The sequence below is a fragment of the Amphibalanus amphitrite genome, unplaced genomic scaffold (genome assembly GCF_019059575.1).
Source record: "Amphibalanus amphitrite isolate SeventyFive unplaced genomic scaffold, NRLGWU_Aamphi_draft 000012F_arrow, whole genome shotgun sequence".
Classification (NCBI taxonomy): Eukaryota; Metazoa; Arthropoda; class Thecostraca; order Balanomorpha; family Balanidae; genus Amphibalanus; species Amphibalanus amphitrite.
Genome location: NW_024881508.1, coordinates 964,598 through 984,994, shown reverse-complemented (window position 1 = coordinate 984,994; position 20,397 = coordinate 964,598). Strand labels below are relative to the sequence as shown.

The following is a 20,397-nucleotide window of genomic DNA, read 5'->3' as shown; positions in this document are numbered from 1 at the left end:
GCAGGACGGTCCCGGTGGGGGTGTGGAGGAAAGGTGGACTGGAGGACCAGCGGTGGTCCATGGTCTTCACTCGTCACGGTCTCCTATGTTCCGTATTCCCTCCCATGGTCGCATGACTCGCATTTTATGGCTCTACACTCCTCGCCACAGTCATGTAACTGGTCCAAATGAAACATCAACTAAAGAGACAGCTCTTCTCTTGATAGGTGTATCCGTACTTATCACTGTTCATCCTCGCTATCCTCAGGACAGTCCCATTCGAGTGATCTACACCCCCCTCAGGCGACGCTTCCGATTTCCCGAGCTGGCGGTCACCCCTGGTTACCCCCGCCAGACTGTGTGTGGCGACTGGTGAGGCCAGTTCCACTCCCGGACCACTCAGTTTCTCCGGACGACCGTTTGAGCGGCAGGACCATCGGAACGGCCTCTGCCGCCGCGGCGCAACGACGGTGGTCCGTTCGGCAGTCAAATGTTATGCCTATCGGCTATCCAACATCCCATTAGCTGTGAATGTAGAGGTTCCTCCCAGCAAAACAAAACAAAAACAATTGTCCGTCCCCGAGGTCCGTTCCATATGTTCCTCTGGACAAGTTCATCCGCATTCCACATCCCCTCGCGTTTCCGTTTTCGGTCTGGCGGTCACCAGCACCAGTGTAGTGGTGAGGACAGGCCCTCGTCGGGCTCCGCGCCGGTACCTACAGCGCGGAGGCAGAGCGGATCTTTTTCCTAATTTACTGACGTCGGACAGAAATGTCACTTTTAAATAAGGTAGGTAGGTATATTATTTATGACGCATGTTTCGATGTAAGCCTGCATAAAAAGATATAGCTGACATTTATTACTTTGAACCCTCGCCGTCACAGGGGAAGGGTGAAAAAGTTGATGCAACCCCCCTAAGGTTTTTCGCCAATAACTCAAGTAAAAAGCGGCCAATCGCGACGAAACTTTCAGTACCCTCGCACTGATCAATTTTACACCTACCCTGAAATTTCTATGACCCTGACCCAGACGACCTTTGACCTGTGAGGCTGTGAGTTGTGACCTACTTTCCGAGACCATGTTTGGCCGGAATCGCGATTCGGCGTATGTCGGCTCGCATTAGCCGCGCGTTTGGAAGCTTTTCGTGGTTTCAAACGTACAAACATGTGATTTGATGTTGTTCCCATGTTAGGGTGGATGTCAGGGTTACCTAAATGTCAGGTCAGGTCGGTGACCTTTGGTGACCTCGGTTCACTTTTTCGAGTTTAACATGTTTCTAGGCATAGTTTATGGAGCTGAATTCGAATTAAGCAACCATTTGAACATTCACGAAGTAGTTTTGGTGCCTTCGTAGCATGTTACGAAGCTGTCAGAGGCGGTTGACACCTACTACGAATACCCGTCACGAACCCTACTGGTTGATCTAACCTGACCCGACCTGGTCTAAATGCTTAAAGACATCATCTGTGATAAAAACTAACACGATATTCGTTATCAGCACCCCGAAAATCCCCATAGCAGCCACACTTTACGACTTTCTAACAGGCCCCGATTTTCCCGACTTTTGGGTCATTGACCTGACCTGGAAGATCAACCGATGACCTAGGACCTTAAAATTGGGTATCATCGGCTCCCTCTCGTGACGGGCAATACGCTCGTTTTTTCGCGAAGCTCTAGCTCGATGGCAGGGGCCAAACGGCCGTACCCTCCCCCCCCCCCGCCCCCCGTGTGCCGTCGAAGGACGCAAAATGGCCTGTGCCAGCGATGGTTAAGCCCAAATAATTATTTTCACGCTGCTAATTAACAGATCCTTATACACTGTAAAAACCCATGTCAAAAACCAGCACCCTTTACCTGCTTATTTTAAGCAGGCTAACTGGGTGCTAAATTTTAGCACCCTTTTCGAAAAATAGCTCCCTGTGCTGGCTTATTTTAAGCACCCTAAATGGTTGCAACCATTTACGGTGCTTAAAATAAGCCGGCACAGGGAGCTATTTTTCGAAAAGGGTGCTAAAATTTAGTACCCATTTAGCCTGCTTAAAATATGCAGGTATAGGGTGCTGATTTTTGACATGGGTGCTAAACTTTTTTTACACTATAGTGTAATGGGGATCTCTTCAGCCGGATCTCTTAAACCTTTAACATCACGAGTGTTCTCACATACGTTTCAGGGAGAGCGACGCTGAGTTCTCACCCGCACGTGAACTGCCAACTGAGTTGATGGGTGTAAAGTAGGCCGTTCACTCTCAGGAAATGTCAATCGAGTTGATTGTTATAGTTGATGTTGTTGAGCTGGGACAGTGGTTCTTGGTAAAGATTGTTCAGGACACCAGCTTTGTTTATTTTCATTGGTAGCTTTCGGAAGACATTCGTCTTCCTTCATCAAACTGTCTATCTAGAGCACTAAAAATATATTACTAAATTATTATTTAAAAAAATTAAATAATTTAATTTATATATATGTTCATTTTATAATTTCATTTAATAAAATAAAAAAAAATTATTATCAAAAATATATTATAAAAATAAAAATATATATTCTATATATACATATCAAAGACCAACACAGAAATCAAAATGCGTACTGTTAACCTAAAAACCTCAAAACATCATTCGTTACCAGGGCTGTCTAATCCCTATCTCCGTAACGTGTCGTGTGCGACCAATGACGTCACGGCATTGCGGCGTTCTGATTGGGCGGCAGCTCCGAATCGGCTGACTGGTGGTCCCCGCTCGACAAGCGCACGTGCGCCGACTAGGCATTTGTAGTGGCATTGACGGCAGAAAGTGAGCTAATGCAGAGCTCTGAATATACTTAAATAGAGTCTAAGCCGTTAGTAATACGTAAAAACGTCAGATAGGTTTCTTGTTCGTCTTGATTCGAGCTTTTATGTGATATAATTTTTACCTTAGTGTCGAGTCTGGCAGCTATGTGGGAGAGCCTTAAATTTGGGTCATTTTCCATAGGATTGCATTATAGCCGTCTGACCCTTCGTACCTGTGACGTCACGCAAATCGCTGCTTCGGCCTAATGAGCATACCTTCTATATAGGGCCTTGATTCGTTACCAGTATAACGCCTTTTGGGGCGACTAACGGAGCGAGCGAGAGGGTGGGCCTTGCACGTGCGAAATTGCGAGGGGGTACCTCCAACTGACTTGTGCACGGCACCCTACTGACCGGTCTCTAGCGATGTGCCAAATTTGGGCACAACCAGCCCAGCCATTCTCGAGATCTGGAAGCGGCACCCTGCACGTGCGCACGTGAAAAATGGGTCCCACTCCCAACTGACTTGTGGACGGCACCCTACTAACCGGTCCCTAACTGTGTACCAAATTTGAGCGCAATCGGTCGAGCCGTTCTCGAGATCTGAAAACGACCCCTGCACGTGCGCACGTGCAGCAGCACCCCAACTCTGGCACATGGATATGCAGTGCCTAGTGGGTGCCTACCTACGTGCCAACTTTCAGCGCAATCGGCCAAGTAGTTACCGTCTACCGAGATATTGCAGCAATTACAAAACTGACACCTCTTCGTTTTGCACGTGGCACGTGCATAAGGGGTCACCCACATGCATCAGGAATAGTCCAATACTTGGTAGAAGGAATGAAGCTACCCTACAAAAACTACCGCATGTAAATCGGTCGAGTGGTTGCTGAGATATAAGCCTCGCAAAAGCGTCCGCACGGCCGGCCGGCCGGCCGCTCATACTCAGAAATCGGATCTATATTATGAATTATAACATGTCTGTGCGTAATCCGTCATGCCTTATGTGTCTTATTGCGCCTGAAAGGCGCCGCGTATCGGCGTGAAATTTGGCATGCCGAATCGGTGGGTTGATGTGACCTCTGTATTAAAATTTGGGACGGATTGGCCCAGGGGTGCGCCGTCGGCACGTGCAAAAGGGCGCTTCCATAGGGTTAACACGGGAAACGGTCAAATCGAAGATCGGGCGAAAACCGGCCTGCGGCGCCCACTTCCCGGGCCCAAAACTCGGCAACAGATTGCCGTAGGGAGGTGGGGTTGCCACCACTGGATAGAGGAGAGATGGGCCTAGCATATTGATATGGTTTCATAGTATAGCACGCGCCACGTGCAAGACAGCACCCCCGGTTGTTAAAAAAATGACCGATTTCGTGCATTGTGGGAAGAACACCGATGCCGCTGGAAAACGGCTTGACGGAATCAAATCGGTGTTGTATCATTTTGCAGACAAATGTACGTGTAATCAGAGGAAAGCAAATAAAAAGTGGCAATCCGTACCATTTCTTTAATAATAAAAAATTAAATGGAAAATTTGATTCGCGCGGAGCGCGATGTCCTTTACAACATCAAAACGTATTGAAAACGCTGATCAATGGCTATAAAACCTACATATTCGGAAAGAGCATTCTTTTTTGACCAATATCCACCCAAAACATTTTCGAAAAGTTCATAAATTTCCGTGAAATTAACTCAAGCATACGACAGTATTTCAGTAACGCCACGCTGCTTTCCAACGAATTTCTGTTGATCGCGTCGAAGGAGAAAAATGCCTCCGCGCCCCCGGGACTTGAACCCGGTACCTACATCACTGAAATCCGATTCGCTATCAACTGCGCCACGGCCGAGTTGGTGCGAGCGGCTCAAATATTGTTATAATTTAAAATTAGGTGAGGAAATGACTGTGAACTTTTAATACAGAGCGGTCCTAAATGCTTTCCGTTATTCAATTTGATGCTTCGTCCTTAAGTATTTGAAATATTCAAAGTGTACTTTGAATATATATTTTTGTTTGCATTGAGTGAGATATTCATTTATCCACACATTTATCCAGGCTTGCGTTCACTTTTTTGCCACGGCCTTGATTTGTCGCATAGCAACGGGATACGCAACAATAGTGTAAACAACTTCAGCAAAACAGGCTCGGGTGCCTCGGGTGATTGCGTTCCCTGTGGGTTCGACTGTTCGACGGGCAATCGTTTGAGTGAAATTTTGCGCATTTTTGCGTATTATCTTTGCTCACCTGATTGTTGATCGTCTCAGTACCTAAGCCCTGCTGGGAATTCGTTTGCTCGATCGTTCAAACTTTGCGCTGAGGTGTTTGATTGATAGCATTTCGTGTACCAGACCTGTTCTGGGCTTAATTGCTTAATTCTTCGTAATTTTTCCAAAATTATCACCTGCCTTCTGCACTTTTCCCCATCTAAATTAGATATCCATGCCGCGTAATGAGCGGGGTAGCGCTGCTCGGGCGGCGAATGCCGCTGCTCAGCGCCGGCGCCGCGAACGGATGGCCCAGGCCAGGCGGGAGGCTGAAGCTCTTCGTGACGCAGAACGGCAAAGACAGCGGCGGGCGGCCTTCGATGAGGCCGAAAGAGCGGCGGTCGCCGAGAGACAGCGACAGCGGCGGGCGGCCTTCGACGAGGCCGACAGAGCAGCGCACGCTGAACGTGAGCGACAGCGGCGGGCTGACATGCCCGACGAGGTACGTGACGCAGAACGGGCGGCCGACGCGAGGGGCCACATGGAGGGGCGCCGCAGAGCCGACCGGGCCAATCGAGCCGCCTGTGACGCTGACTCCGTGCTGTCCGGTCGCCAGCCGGTGGCCAGGCTTGACACGGGGGCACGTGACACGGTATGTCCGCACTGCGGCGCCCTCCTCTGGCGAGAGGAGCGGGCCACTCTGTGCTGTTCGGGGGGAAAGGTAAACCTAGATCCCCTGCCCGCCCCGCCACCGCTGCTCCGTGAACTGTGGACGGGCGACACGCTGGAGGCGCGCACATTCAGGCAGCACTCCCGGCGCCTGAACACGGCGCTGTCTCTGGCGTCTATGATGACGAGAGAGGTGAGGCCGGCGGACGGTGGGTACGCACCATCAGTGATCATACAAGGTAGGTTGTATCACCGCGTCGGTCCGCTGCAGGCCAGAGACGGGGAGCGGCCGTCGTTCGCCCAGATTTATGTCAATGACCCGGACTGTGACGACCCGGCGGCAGAGGCCGCCCTTCGCCTCGGACACGTGCCGCTTCCACGCGGCACCCGTGAGCCAGAGCGGGCGCGTCTACTGACGCTGCTCGAGCAGCTGCAGGTACTGCTACGCCAGGTAAATCCCTATGTGCAGGACTTTATCCACGCCGCCGAGCTGCCGGAGGAGGAGGTTCAGCAGCAGAGACTGGTGGTAAGTGCCGACGCCCGCCCGGCCGACCAGCACCCCCGACGGTACAACCGCGCCGAGGGGTTCCGGGAGGTGGCCGTGCTGATGGACGAGGAGCCCGTCCACCAGGACATCGTGCTGCGTCGCCGTGCCGATGCCGAAGGTCCGTTCCTCCAGACGGTAAATGAGACGCACCGGGCGTTTGAGGCACTGCACTTCGTGCTCCTTCTGCCGTTTGGCACAGACGGCTGGCAGCCGGACCTACGGCAGGCGGTAGCAAACGGGCGCGGGGACGTGAGGGGCGTGACGCTGATGCAGTATTACGCTCATCGGCTGCAGCTGCGACCCGATCTCGATGACTCACTGTTCCGCGCAGGACGACTGTTTCAGGAGTACGTGTGCATGGCTTTTGCGCGCGTAGAGACACAGCGTCTGCTGTATCTGGCACGGAACCAGGCCGGCCTGCGTGCAGAGCTGTACCAGCGCCTCCAGGACGCGCTGCCGGGGGACGCCGAAAGGGAGCTGGCCGGCGGAGACCGCGTCGGTCAGCGTGTCATCCTGCCGGCCTCCTTCACCGGCGGGCCCCGGTACTACCAACGCAGGTAAGCTAATTACGGGCGCATTGCATTGTTTATTATGTAGAAATCAGTTGTTTTAATCCACTGGATTATGGATAACCCGTGCCATTGGGGGCGGGGGGAGGGGGCGTCTGAACACCCCTTCCGTTTTTTCGCGAATATCTCGAAAATAGCTGCAACCGCCCTTGGCATATCGTATGATGCACCTTTTCTGCATCCGTTGTGAAAATTTCGGGGTCAAGGTCACTCAAGGTCAGGTCAACAGGCCACGTCAAATGATCTCACCTTATGAGAAGTTTTGACATGCCTTCAATAGCTTCACCGAATACCTAACTGATCGTTTTGAAAATGTCAGCGATTGATAAGAGCGACAATGCATTAAATGAATATATCGGAATTTTTATATCAGTTCAGTGACCTAGGGTCAGGTCATGTTTGCGAACTCTATTTTTAAATCGTCTGTTAGGCAGTTTTGGGGTCCTGTAGTTAGACCGTTGACTTTAGGTCAAATCTGAGAAAAGATTCAAAAAGAGCGTTAAGGCCCATAGTGCTACTATTTAATAAGCTTTTTCGAGATGCTTTATGTCTATTGGCTTCTGAGTCATTCGCTATGTTGTTGAAAATTTCCGACATTTGACCTGAAAATGGGCGAAATTTTAGCCTTCGACGACCTTTGGTGACCTGACTTTAACCTGAAAAAAGTGATCGGAACATTTTGGCGTTATTTCGTCAACCCATGAACAGGATTTTTGCGATAGTTCATTTTCTCATTTTGGTGCTTTACCTTTGTCTCAACGTTTCAGGTACCAGGACGCCATGGCCATCGTGCGAGTGTACGGCCGGCCGACGTACTTCGTTACGTTTACCTGCAACCCAAACTGGCCTGAGATCCAGGCGGCGCTCCTGCCCGGCCAGGATGCGCAGTCCCGTCCCGATCTGGTGGCCAGGGTGTTCCACCTGAAGCTGAAGGCCCTGCTGAAGGAGCTCACCACCAGCGGCATCTTCGGACGCTGTGTCTCCATGCTGATGGTGGTCGAGTTCCAAAAACGAGGTAAGCACTAAATGTTTGTATTTGTGTGCGCGTGGGGGGTGGGGAGTGAGAAAACCGAGCTCATCATGCATCAATTTTACATCGTGTGCATAACCTTAGCGCTCAGTTCACTTACGGTCAGGTCGAGCTTACAAGTTACACCGCAAGATATTTTAAGAATCGTAACATCTTTACCTATCTGCAATGGGCTAAGTGCAGTTAATAGCTAGCAGTGACTCGAAATGTCATGCTGGGTCATAAGAAGGTCACCACTGTGTTTTTTTTTCGACGTAACCTTTTCCTTGATGCATGGCAGAGCATTGAAAACACCTGGGTTGTGTGAAATTCACCATCTCTGATCGATTGATAAGTAACAATGTATTTTTCCGTTAGGTCATGACCTTGACCTGAGGTCAACTTTTAAGGTCATATATTTTATCTCATGCAACGCGTTGTATTCGATAGGTTATGACACGTTCGGTCATCATCTCGACCTGAAGTCCATTTTTTCATGTTATGTTCTATCTCAATCGACGTTTGAAACATTATTTATTTTTCCTGCAGGTCTGCCGCACGGCCATATCCTGGTCATCGTCCGGCAGGAGGACCGCCCGCGGACTGCCGACGACGTAGACGCGGTGATCACGGCGGAACTGCCCGACCCAGCCAGGTCAGACCAGGCGCGCCGCCTGCACGAAATCGTGGTGAGTACCATGGTACATCGCCAGTGCGGCGCCGCCAACCCGACGGCCGCCTGCATGGACGGCGGTCGCTGCTCCAAGGGCTTCCCCAAGCCGTTCGCCAACGAGACAGAGTGGCGGGATGACCATCCGTACCCTGTCTACAGGCGGCGACCGGCGGCCGAGGGCGGCCAGGAGTTTGTGCGTGACGGACGGCTCATCACCAACCAGTGGGTGGTACCCTACTGTCCATACCTGTCCCTAAAATATGAGGCACACGTGAACGTGGAGGTGTGCTGTTCGGTGCAGAGTGTGAAGTATCTTTTCAGGTACATCTACAAGGGCCCGGACCGCCAGATGGTGCGCGCTGACAACCTGATCGGCGGCGATGACGAGATCGCCGAGTACCAGGACATGCGCTCGATCGGCGCCAGTGAGGCCTGCTGGCGTCTGTTCGACGTGCCGATGAGCCAGCGGCAGCCGAACGTGGTCGCCCTACAGGTGCACCTCGAGGACCACCAGCTGGTGTACTTCGAGCCGGGACAGGAGCGGCAGGCGGCTCAGGCCGCCCGACGCACCCACCTCACCGCCTGGCTGGAGTATAACCGGGAGTCGGCCGCCGCCGACCCGGACTGCCGCCGACTGCTCTACCCGGACTTCCCGTCCCGGTACACCTGGCAGGCCGGCCAGAAGGTGTGGCGCAAACGGCGCCAACAGCAGGCGGCAGAGGCCATCGGCCGCGTGGTGAGCCTCTCACCGCGTCACGGCGACGTGTTCTACCTCCGCGTGCTGCTGCACCACGTCGCGGGGGCGGCGTCCTTTGAGGAGCTACGCACCGTGGACGGCATGGTCTGTGCCACCTATCGTGAGGCGTGCTGCCTGCGCGGACTTCTGCAGGACGACCGCGAGTGGGAGGTGACGATGGAGGACGCGGCGCACGCACAGATGCCGGCTCAAATCCGGCGCCTCTTCGTGACGCTGCTGCTCTTCTGTGCACCAGCCGATCCGTCAGAGCTGTTCCGGCGTCACCTGGACGCCATGTCTGATGACTTCGGCCGTCGTCATCGCGACCTGCCGGACGAGCTGCGCGCTGCTCTGACACTGGTGGACCTGGAGCGGCAGCTACAGCAGGCCGGCAAAGAGCTCCGAGACTTCGGTCTGCCGGAGGTGACGCCCGATCAGCGGGCGCGGGCGGCTGAGCTGCAGCAGGCCGCCGAGCTGCGCCAGCTGCCGCGGCTCATTCAGGAGGAGCTGGAGTATGACGCAGCAGCGCTCAGAGATCAGGTGGCCATCCAGCTACCCACCCTGCTACCGCCGCAGCGCCACGTCTTCGACCTGGTGATGACGGCCGTCGACGGGCGGCGTCCGCTGGCCGTGTTTGTGGACGCCGCTGGCGGCACCGGAAAGACGTACGTCTTCAACACGCTGCTGGCGGCGGTGCGCTCGCAGGGTATGGTAGCGCTCGCCGTGGCCTTCAGTGGAATCGCTGCCACTCTGCTGGACGGCGGGCGCACATACCACTCGCGTTTTAAGGCACCGCTGCAGGTGGACGCGACATCAACGTGCGCCATCAGCGCGCAGAGCCCGCTGGCGGAGCTCATCCGACGGACGGCGCTCATCGTGTGGGACGAGGCCCCCATGGCCCACCGTCACCACCTGGAGGCGTTCGACCGCACGCTGCGTGACGTCACTGGCAGCGAGGAGCCGTTCGGCGGAAAAGTCCTCGTGCTGGGCGGGGATTTCCGCCAAATTCTCCCAGTCATCAGGTAACTAACAACAACAGGCGTTCAGTGTGTATGAGAAAAAAGTATATACAAAAATAGCTGTGGTACGTTTGTTGTTATAAATGTGCAATTGAATACGACTGATATAATGCTCTTCGGCGCAATCACATTATTGCAGTTTAACATGTGAATTAAGTCGTAGCCACGAACATTCAACCGCTATGCCTTCAAAACGTATTCACTGATTTATATCGATGCCAGCGTCGTAAACTCACTGCCGCAGCGGATTGATCGTAGACCGCATGCTTTGTGGTTTCTATAGCTTCGCCCTGGTGGGAGGGGCTTTTTGACCACACTCGCCAGTTTACACTCACACTCTTCCACACAGTGAGCCCAGTAAAGAAAGCTGGGCTAAATTTGTTATGGCCGAAAATAAATCCATTGTGCATCGTGTGAGATATTTCTTACATCTGGTCACATAAGGTCAACGGATCTCCAGATTAAGATTAAAACGGGTCATTCAGCAGTTTTTTGCGATAACTTTAGGTAAATATGCTAGAGCGATGCAAACACGTTAGTTAGATGGATTCAGCTAAACGATACAAATCGACAGTTATGACACGTGACCTTTACCGGTAGGGTCACGACCTCGACCCTAGGTCAGATTTTGTAGTCGGTCTTTTGAGGTGAGATTATACTTCATTCGACGCGTCTCAACGAGCGTTATGCGTCGCTGATAAAATCGACAATACAATCTTGATGAAAAAGGTTCGCAGAAAAACGTTTCCCGAAAAATGTTAACGCTTTAGTTTTTCCCCTGTGGCTTAGGCCCCCACCAGGGCGCCGGCTAAACAGCCATTTCTGAGCATAAGTGGCCGTATCGGCGCGTTTTTACATGCATATTTTTGTCCGTTTCAGGCACGGTACCCGCGCACAGGTGGTGGACGCCTGTCTGCGGCGGTCAGCGCTGTGGCGTCACTTCATTGTGGCGCCGCTGCTGGAGAACATGCGGGCGCGGCGGGCAGCCGGGCCGGACGGTCCAGAGCTGCGGGCGTTCTGTGACTGGCTGCTCGAGCTGGGAGAGGGGCGCGCAGAGGGCCCCGAGGATGGGTTTGTTCAGCTGCCCCCGCACCTGGTGATGGACGCCGATATCGACGCTGTCATTGACTGGGTGTTTGATGACCTGGCAGGGCGACACGGTGACCGGGAGTGGATGGCGTCGCGGGCGGTGCTCGCGCCGCGAAACACTCGGGTCGACGAGCTGAACGCCGCAGTCACCGAGCGCTTCCCCGGAGAGGCCGTCCGCCTGCTGAGCGCCGACAGTCTGGTGGAGGAGGCCGAGCAGCTGGATATTCCACATGAGTATCTAAACACTCTGTGCGCTCCCGGCTTCCCACCTCACTGCTTGATGATAAAGCCAGGCATGCCACTCATGCTACTTCGTAATCTGTCCGCCACTGACGGACTGTGCAATGGCACGCGACTTATCGCTGGTCGTATCATCAGCCCGCGACTCATGGAGGCCACTATCGCCTGCGGCAAAAACGCCGGAAGGCAAGTGCTTATTCCACGGCTCCCACTCCAGCCCCCGGATGACGCGTTTCCCTTCCGCTGGGAGCGTCGCCAGTTCCCCGTGCGGCCAGGTTTCGCCATGACGGTGAACAAAGCCCAGGGGCAGACGCTCGGTCGGGTCGCGGTCTTCCTGGAGGAGCCAGTGTTCAGCCACGGGCAGCTGTACGTGGCTGCATCGCGGGTCGGCCGGCCGGCGGATCTGAGGATCGCGCTGCCCAGAGGTGGCCAGGGCGCAACACCCAATGTGGTGTACACGGAGGTGATGGGCCGAGGTGATGGCCGGTAGATCAACGGGTCGCAGAGGCGACGGGTAGCCAGAGCGCTACGAGCAACGTGGAAAGGAGGAGCGAGGAGCAACGAGGAGAAAACGGCCGGCCGACCGTGATGCAGGACGGATAAATCCTGGCGAGCCAATGCGCCGTCAAGTGGAAAATTTACACATTAACATAATCCCGCAACTGGCTTTGGTGACCTCCAATGCGCGAGCGCAACTTATATTTTGAGGATAAATCAATGCATTGAGTGGCATGTTTTAAAACATATTTGATATGGTCTGATGATATGTTTGATATCTGATGATATATTTCGATATTTGACAGCACATCTAACAATGGGCGTTTGCCCCCAGCTATACAGGGTGTCCGGAAAGTCCTGGCGCTTCTTTTGGACGCCGTGTAACGCGCGCTGTGATTATTGGACATTCAGCCAATCATCACAGACATGACCCCTCGTTGATTGCTCAGCCAGGGGTCGTGTAAATATGACCTTGAAATCGTTTTCAGTGATGGGTAGATGGGCGAAGATGCGCCTTGTCGCTGAATGCCTGCGCGCGGCGGCCGGGTGCGACTTGAACGAGGCGCGAGTTGCAGCGCGATGCGGCGTTTTTCGATGAATGGCTTAGCAGGTAAAGGTTTATTTCGACTCGGGAATTCCTTAAAAATATCCTCAGACCGTTTCGAACGCGATATGGGAACGGAGCAGCATTTCAACGCGGCAATCGAAGAAAGTGCGGGGGTCTGATGGACAAAAATGTCCCATCATCTTCGTCAATGTCGAATAAATGAATAACAGGCTGGCCCACGAGGGGTTCCTGGACAGCCACATCAACCCGAGGGTCAAGACGACATGCCCTAAGGGTCACTTCGCATTTCAACAGCACAGAGCACCCTCCAACAACGCCGCCGCCATTCAAGCTAAACTGACAGAGGAGCTTGCCGGGCCAGATCACCGTGGCGAAATGAGATTAGGCCGCCTTATTCTCCTAACCTGACCCGCTCGACTAAGGCGTGCTACGCGTTTTGTAGAACAGGATCTAGGCCATTTCTCACCCCAACCTGGAGTCGCTGAAGACTCGCATCATGACAGCATGGGAGGACCTGGAAATGCCCCGCATCGTCAAAACCCGCAGACGCTTCCTCCCCTACGTCGAGGCCGTCGTCGGCGCCGACGGTGGTTACATTGAATGAGCACGTAGCGGAAGCATGTGGCTTGGTGTCCCTGGTCATTGTTTTGATCCATTGATTAGTATCTATGAACCAATGGCATTTGTTTTAGAAAATGTTGAAAAGCGCCAGAACTATCCGGACACCCTGTACAATCGGCTGCGAGTAGCACACACCGAGTACTTCTCGGGGGGCCTTATTGCCGCTGCCCACGGCCGCCGTGTCTTCCCTCACCAGAGGTGTGCGCTCTGCACCCGGTGAGGGGTCTCGGGCGTTAAATAGAGACGCAACCCGATGTGGCAGCCTCCACGTGGCGGGTTGCGGGGTAAAAGCTAATAGCCACACAGAGCGACACGTAAGTATTTCACTGTTGTATTCACTAGATTTGATTGCGTTGCAGAAACATGTCATGTGCTGTCACCTGCCCACTGCATCTGCTTCCACTTCTTATCACGACATGACTTAGTGTCAGCCCCGCTGAAGACAAAAGGACGCACAAGCGCTGCGCTGGATTCTCCGACAGCATCTTCTCAGTCGCGGTGGTGACTGATACAACCAGCGTCTTACGGGTAAGGCAAGAAGTAAAGTATGGTTTGGTATGTGTTGAGTAGAGCTTCTGGGTAGGGTAGGATAGTGCAGCGTATGGCAAGGTTGAGTGCATAAGGGGCCAGCATGCGAAAGACTCAAACAACCCGTAATCAGCACCAGCACACTTTAAAGTATCAAATTTCACCTAACTTATACGAATGAAAATATAACCTCATACATCAAACTAATGGCCCCATGAACAATAGCAATCGAAACGTACAGTTATCGCGTGTGTCCACCCATCAATCCTGGGTAGGGTAGGGTATTGTAGTGTATGTTAAGTTTGAGTGCATAAGGGCCCAACATCCGAAAGACTCAAACAACCCGGTAATCAGCACCAGCATACCATACAGTTCAATTAAAACCAAATATCAAACTTCACCTAGCTCATACAAATAAAAATATAACCGCATACACCCAAACTAATGCCCCCTCAAACGTATCTATCCAAACGTACAGTTATCGCGCAAACATGGCCATCTAGTATATTATAAAAGAGAAGTTGTCGGTCTGTAACAGACGAAAAGTGTCATCGACATCTGGGTGTCTTGCGCCGGAACGGCGCCATGTAGGGGCGTGAAATTTGGCAGTCGACAAGCGTGGTCAAATCGAACAATCGTATTAAAATCTGGGTGCGATCCGACCAGGGGTGCGTCTCTGACAGGGTCGCGAGCACGAGGCACGCTCGCCATTGGTTTAGCACGGGGCGCGAGAAATGGCGATATTGGCCGAAATCGGTCCGACGCGTGTCCCTTTCCGGGCTTATATCTTGACGACCGGTTGTCACAGCGACACGCGGTTGCCACCGATCGATAGAGGAGAGATAAAGCTAGCGTATTGATGTGGTTTTATAACGTTGGGCGCGTCACGTGCACATCAGGACCCATTGTTGTGAAAAAATGGCCGATTTCGTGCCTCGTGGAGGAAAAATCGGTGCCGTTTGAAAACGGTTTGGGCGAATGAAATCGGTGTGGTACCATTTTTTAGGTAATTGCACGTGTGATGCAATGAATAAAAAGAAAAAGTGATTGCTACTACCACTTCACTAATAACGAAAGATTTATTTGAAAGTTTGATGCGCGCCGAGTGCGCTGTCCTTTACAACATCATAACGTATCGAAAACGTTGAAAATTGACCATGAAACACACATATTCGGATAGCGCATTCTTTTCTGATCAATATCCACCCAAAACATTATCAAAAAGTCAATAAACTTCCGTGAAAATGACTCAGGCATACCACCGTGTTTCGTTAACGTTAGACATATTTTCCGATGAAATCCGATCGATGGCTTATAGCCGGCATGTCATTAAACTTTTGCCAATCAGTCAGCACGGCATAGGCTACAAGGCACCGCCCGCTTAGGGATATTGCAAACCCTTGAAAATTGTACTTACATATAACTCAGTCGTTTCTGGGCCGATTGCGCTGAAACTTGGACTTTCGGCAGGCAGGGCACTCACCAAGCGATGTAGGGTCATGTGTCACAGGTGGGGTGGACTCATGCACGTGCGCACGTGCAGGGGGTCCGCTTCTACATCTGATGAATCCCTGGGTCGATTTCAATCAAATTTTGTACACTTTTGGGGACAATTTAGACAGGTGGCTCACAAGTTACATAAGTCATCTGGAGTCTCAGTAAGCGCGTGGGCACGTGCAGAGGCCCATTTATATATCTCAAGAACAGGTCAAGGTAGGACGATAGCACTCAAATTTGGTAAAACTCCTCAGTCAAGTATGCGTAGGGCATGAGTATGCCGGGTATAGGTAGGGTACGGTATGGGAAGGGTAGGGTATAGGTAGGGTAGGCCTTGGGTAGGGTAGGGCAGGGTAGGGTAGGGTAGGGTAGGGTAGGGTAGGGTAGGGTAGGGTAGGGTAGTGTGTAGGATGGAGGTAGTTTTGGGTATGGGTAAGGTAGGGTAAAGTATGGGTATGGTAAGGTATAGGGTAGAGGTAGATTTGCCGTTTGGGTAGGGTAGGGTAGTTGGGTATGGTAGGGTATAAGGTAAACGTATGGTAGGGTATGGGTAGGGTATGGGTAGGACTAGGGTATGGGTAGGGTATGGGTGGGACTAGGGTATAGGTAGGGTATGGGTAGGACTAGGGTATGGGTAGTGTATGGGTAGGACTAGGGTATGGGTAGGGTATGGTAGGGTAGGGTAGGGTCTTTTGCGGCTTTTCCGATTGGCGGCGGATGGGCGTGCGATGCGGGCGGTTTCCTTTGTTGCGGCGCTTGCGGCGTTTTGCGGTTGGCGGCGGGCAGGCGTGCGATGTGGGCGTTTTTTTGCGGTGGTGTTTGCGTTTTTGCGGTGTTTGCGTTTGTCGGCGGGCGGCTGTTTTTTTAGGCGTTTTGCGGTTGGCGGCGGGCAGGCGTGCGATGCGGGCGGTTTTTTGCGGCGGTGTTTGTGTTTGGTGGCGGTCGGGCGGGCGATGCGGGCGGTTTTGATTTGTTTTCGGCGTTTTAGCGTTTTTTTTGCGGTTTACGGCGGGCGGGCGATTTTTTATTTGTTTTTATTTATTGCGACGTTTGCGTTGGCGTTTCGCGCGTGCGTTTTGCGTTTGGGGCGGGCGGGCGCTTTTTTGTTTCCTTTTTTCGGTGTTTGCGTTTGGGGCGAGCGGGCGCTTTTTTGCGGTGTTTGCGTTTGGTGGCGGGCGGGCAATTTTTAGGCGTTTTCGGTTGGCGGTTAGCGTGCGTGCGATGCGAACGGTTTTATTTTTGCAGCGTTTTTGCGTTTTTTTTTTGCGTCGGGCGGGCGATTCTTTATTTTTTGCGACGTTTGCGTCGGCATTTCGGGCGTGCCTTTGGCGCATTTTGCGGTGTTTGCGTTTTGCGGCGGGCGGGCGGCGCTTCACAATTCAAAGTCCCAACATTCGGATCTCCATTGCTCCTCGAAAAGCCATACACACCTACTATACAGTTTAATGAAGAAACTACCAAACTCTACTTATTAAACCTAGAAGTTTTGACAACCAAACTGATAAACCCCTTAATATATCTCAAACCTATACAGTTATCGCGTAAACCTGTATTCTAGTCTATATTATGAATTATAACATGTCCGTCCATGCGTCATGCCTTATGTGTCTTATTGCGCCTGAAAGGCGCCGCGTATCGGCGTGAAATTTGGCATGCCGAATCTGTGGGCGTGGGGGGCCTTTGTATTAAAATTTGGGGCTGATTGGTCCAGGGGTGCGCCGTCGGCACGCGCTCGCGTGCGCCATAGGGTTAACACGGGAAACGGTCAAATCGACGATCGAGCGAAAACCGGCCTGCGGCGCCCACTTCCCCGTCCCAAAACTCGGCGACAGATTGCCGTAGCGAGGTGGGGTTGCCACCACTGGATAGAGGAGAGATGGGCCTAGCGTATTGATATGGTTTCATAGTATAGCACGCGCCACGTGCAAGACAGCACCCCGGTTGTCAAAAAATGACCGATTTCATGCATTGTGACGGGAAAATCGATGCCGCTGGAAAACGGCTTGACGGAATGAAATCGGTGTGGTACCATTTTGCAGACAAATGTATGTGTAATCAGAGAATAGCAAACAAAAACTGATGATCCGTACCATTTCCTTAAAAATGAAAAATTAATTTGAAAATTTGATTCGCGCGAAGTGCGTTGTCCTTTACAACATCAAAACGTATTGAAAACGCTCATCAATGGCTTTGAAACCTACATATTCGGAAAGAGCATTCTTTTCTGACCAATATCCACCCAAAATATTACCGAAAAGTCAATAAACTTTTGTGAAAACGACTCAAACATACGACCGTGTTTTGTTAACGTTACATGTATTTTTCGACAAAATCCGATCGATGGCTTATGGCCGGCAGGTCATACAACTTTTGACATTAGCTATCAAAGCATGGGCTGCAATGCACCGCCCGCAAAGGGGAATTCCAAACACTGAAAATAAGCGCCTACCAGTAAACAGCACATTATTGTACTAGGAACAACTCAGTTGCTACTGGGCCGATTGCGCTGAAACTTGGACTGCGGTTGGAGGGGGCACTCACCTGGCGATGCATGGTCGTTTGTCACAGGTAGGGGGGATCGATTGCACGTGCGCACGTGAGGGGTCCACTTATACATCTCAAGAACAGCTGGGCCGATTTCGCTCAAATTTTGTTCACTGTTGGGGACAATTTAGAAAGGTGGCTGGCACAGGTCATCTGGAGTCTCAGCTAGCGCGTGCGCACGTGCAGCGGGCCAGTTTTATATCTCAAGAACGGCTGGGCCGATTGCGCTCAAATTTGGTACGTTACTTTAATCGAGTATGAGAAGGGTAACTATGTGTAGGTTATTAGTAAGGTAGGGTATGGGTAGGTTAGGGTAGGGTAGGGTGGGTTTGAGTTCGATAAAGGCAAACCATGAGAAAGGCTCTAACAACCCGCAACCAGCACCAGCATAACATGCCGTTCAAACAAATATCCACCTCCGACAAAATAAGACAAATAAAAATCATAAGTTCCCACACCCAAACTAATGCCCCTCAAACGCATCTATCAAAACGCACAGTTATAGCGCAAAACATGCCGTCTAGTCTATATTATGAATTATAACATGTCCGTCCATGCGTCATGCCTTATGTGTCTTATTGCGCCTGAAAGGCGCCGCGTATCGGCGTGAAATTTGGCATGCCAAATCTGTGGGCGTGGGCGGCCTTTGTATTAAAATTTGGGCGTGATCGGACCAGGGGTGCGCCGTCGGCACGCGCTCGCGTGCGCCATAGGGTTAACACGGGAAACGGTCAAAACGAACATCGTACGAAAACCGGCCTGCGGCGCCTGCTTCCCGGCTGTATAAGTCGGCAACGGGTGGGCGCAGCGAGAAGCGGTTTTCACCACTGGATAGAGGAGAGATGGAACCAGCGTATCGATATGGTTTCATAGCATAGCACGCGCCACGTGCAAGACAGCACCCCCGGTTGTGAAAAAATGACCGATTTCGTGCATTGTGGGAAGAAAAACGATGCCGCTGGAAAACGGCTTGACGGAATTAAATCGAAGTTGTATCATTTTGCAGACAAATGTATGTGCAATCAGAGAATAGCAAACAAAAACTGATGCTCCGTACGATTTCCTTAATAATGAAAAATTAATTTGAAAATTTGATTCGCGCGGAGCGCGACGTCCTGTACAACACCAAAACGTATTGAAAACGCTGATCAATCGCTAAGAAACCTACATATTCGGAAAGAGCATTCTTTTCTGACCAATATCCACCCAAAATATTATCGAAAAGTCAATAAACTTTTGTGAAAATGACTCAAACAGACGACCGTGATTTGTTAACGTTACAGGTATTTTTCGACAAAATCCGATCGATGGCTTATGGCCGGCAAGTCATTCAACCTTTGACAATAGCTATCAAAGCATGGGCTGCAATGCACCGCCCGCCAAGGGGAATTCCAAACACTGAAAATAAGCGCCTACCAGTAAACAACACATTTTTGTACTAGGAATAACTCAGCTGCTACTGGGCCGATTGAGCTAAAACTTGGACTGTGGGTGGAGGGGGCACTCACCTGGCGATGCATGGTCATGTGTGACAGGTAGGGTGGATCGATTGCACGTGCGCACGTGAGGGGTCTACTTATACATCTCAAGAACGGCTGGGCCGATTTCGCTCAAATTTTGTACACTGTTGGGGACAATTTAGAAAGGTGGCTGGCACAAGCCATCTGGAGTCTCAGTTAGCGCGTGCGCACGTGCAGCGGGCTGCTTTTATATCTCAAGAACGGCTGGGCCGATTGCGCTCAAATTTGGTACGTTACTTTAATCGAGTATGAGAAGGGTAACTATGTGTAGGTTATGAGTAAGGTAGGGTATGGGTAGGTTAGGGTAGGGTAGGGTGGGTTTGAGTTCGATAAAGGCAAACCATGAGAAAGGCTCTAACAACCCGCAATCAGCACCAGCATACCATGCCGTTCAAACAAATATCCAATTCCGACAAAAAAAAAAAAATAAAAAGTTCCCACACCCAAACTAATGCCCCATCAAATGCATCTATCAAAACGCACAGTTATAGCGCGAAATATGCCATCTAGTCTATATTATGAATTATAAGTTGTCTGTACGTCCATCCATGTGTCATGACTTATGTGTCTTAATGCGCCTGAAAGGCGCCGCGTATCGGCGTGAAATTTGGCATGTCGAATCTGTGGGCGTGGGCGGCCTTTGTATTAAAATTTGGGCGTGATCGGGCCAGGGGTGCGCCGTCGGCACGTGCAAAAGGGCGCTCTCATAGGGATAGCATGGTGTCGGCGAGAGCGGCGGTCGGCCGAAAATCGGGCCGACACGGCTCGCTTTCCGGCTTGATATCTCGGCAACGGGTGATTGCAGCGAGAAGCGGTTGCCACCAATGGATAGAGGGGAGATGGAACTAGCGTATTGATATGGTTTCATTGCATAGCACGCGCCACGTGCAAGACAGCACCCCCGGTTGTGAAAAAATGACCGATTTCGTGCATTGTGACGGGAAAATCGATGCCGCTGGAAAACGGCTTGACGGAATGAAATCGGTGTGGTGCCATTTTGCAGACAAATGTATGTGTAATCAGAGAATAGCAAACAAAAAGTGATGATCCGTACCATTTCCTTAATAATGAAAAATTAATTGGAAAATTTGTTTCGAGCGGAGCGCGATCTCCTTTACAACATCAAA

At 51.6% G+C, this 20,397-nt stretch overlaps 1 protein-coding gene across 1 annotated transcript; it reads left to right on the top strand.

Annotated features, from left to right (window-relative positions):
* The first annotated feature begins 5,250 nt into the window (after positions 1 to 5,250).
* Positions 5,251 to 11,984, top strand: LOC122383585. The gene is made up of 5 exons (XM_043370164.1): positions 5,251 to 5,445; positions 5,560 to 6,716; positions 7,496 to 7,743; positions 8,287 to 10,168; positions 11,045 to 11,984. Exons 1-5 carry the CDS (start codon positions 5,251 to 5,253, stop codon positions 11,982 to 11,984), a joined length of 4,422 nt encoding a protein of 1,473 aa, XP_043226099.1.
* The last annotated feature ends 8,413 nt before the right edge of the window (positions 11,985 to 20,397 follow it).

Coding starts and splice junctions, on each gene's coding strand:
- LOC122383585 (XM_043370164.1), top strand. CDS start 5,251: ATGGCCCAGGCCAGGCGGGAGGCTGAAGCTCTTCGTGACGCAGAACGG. Junction 6,717..7,495: donor CCCCGGTACTACCAACGCAG/GTAAGCTAATTA, acceptor TCAACGTTTCAG/GTACCAGGACGCCATGGCCA. Junction 7,744..8,286: donor GGTCGAGTTCCAAAAACGAG/GTAAGCACTAAA, acceptor TTTTTCCTGCAG/GTCTGCCGCACGGCCATATC.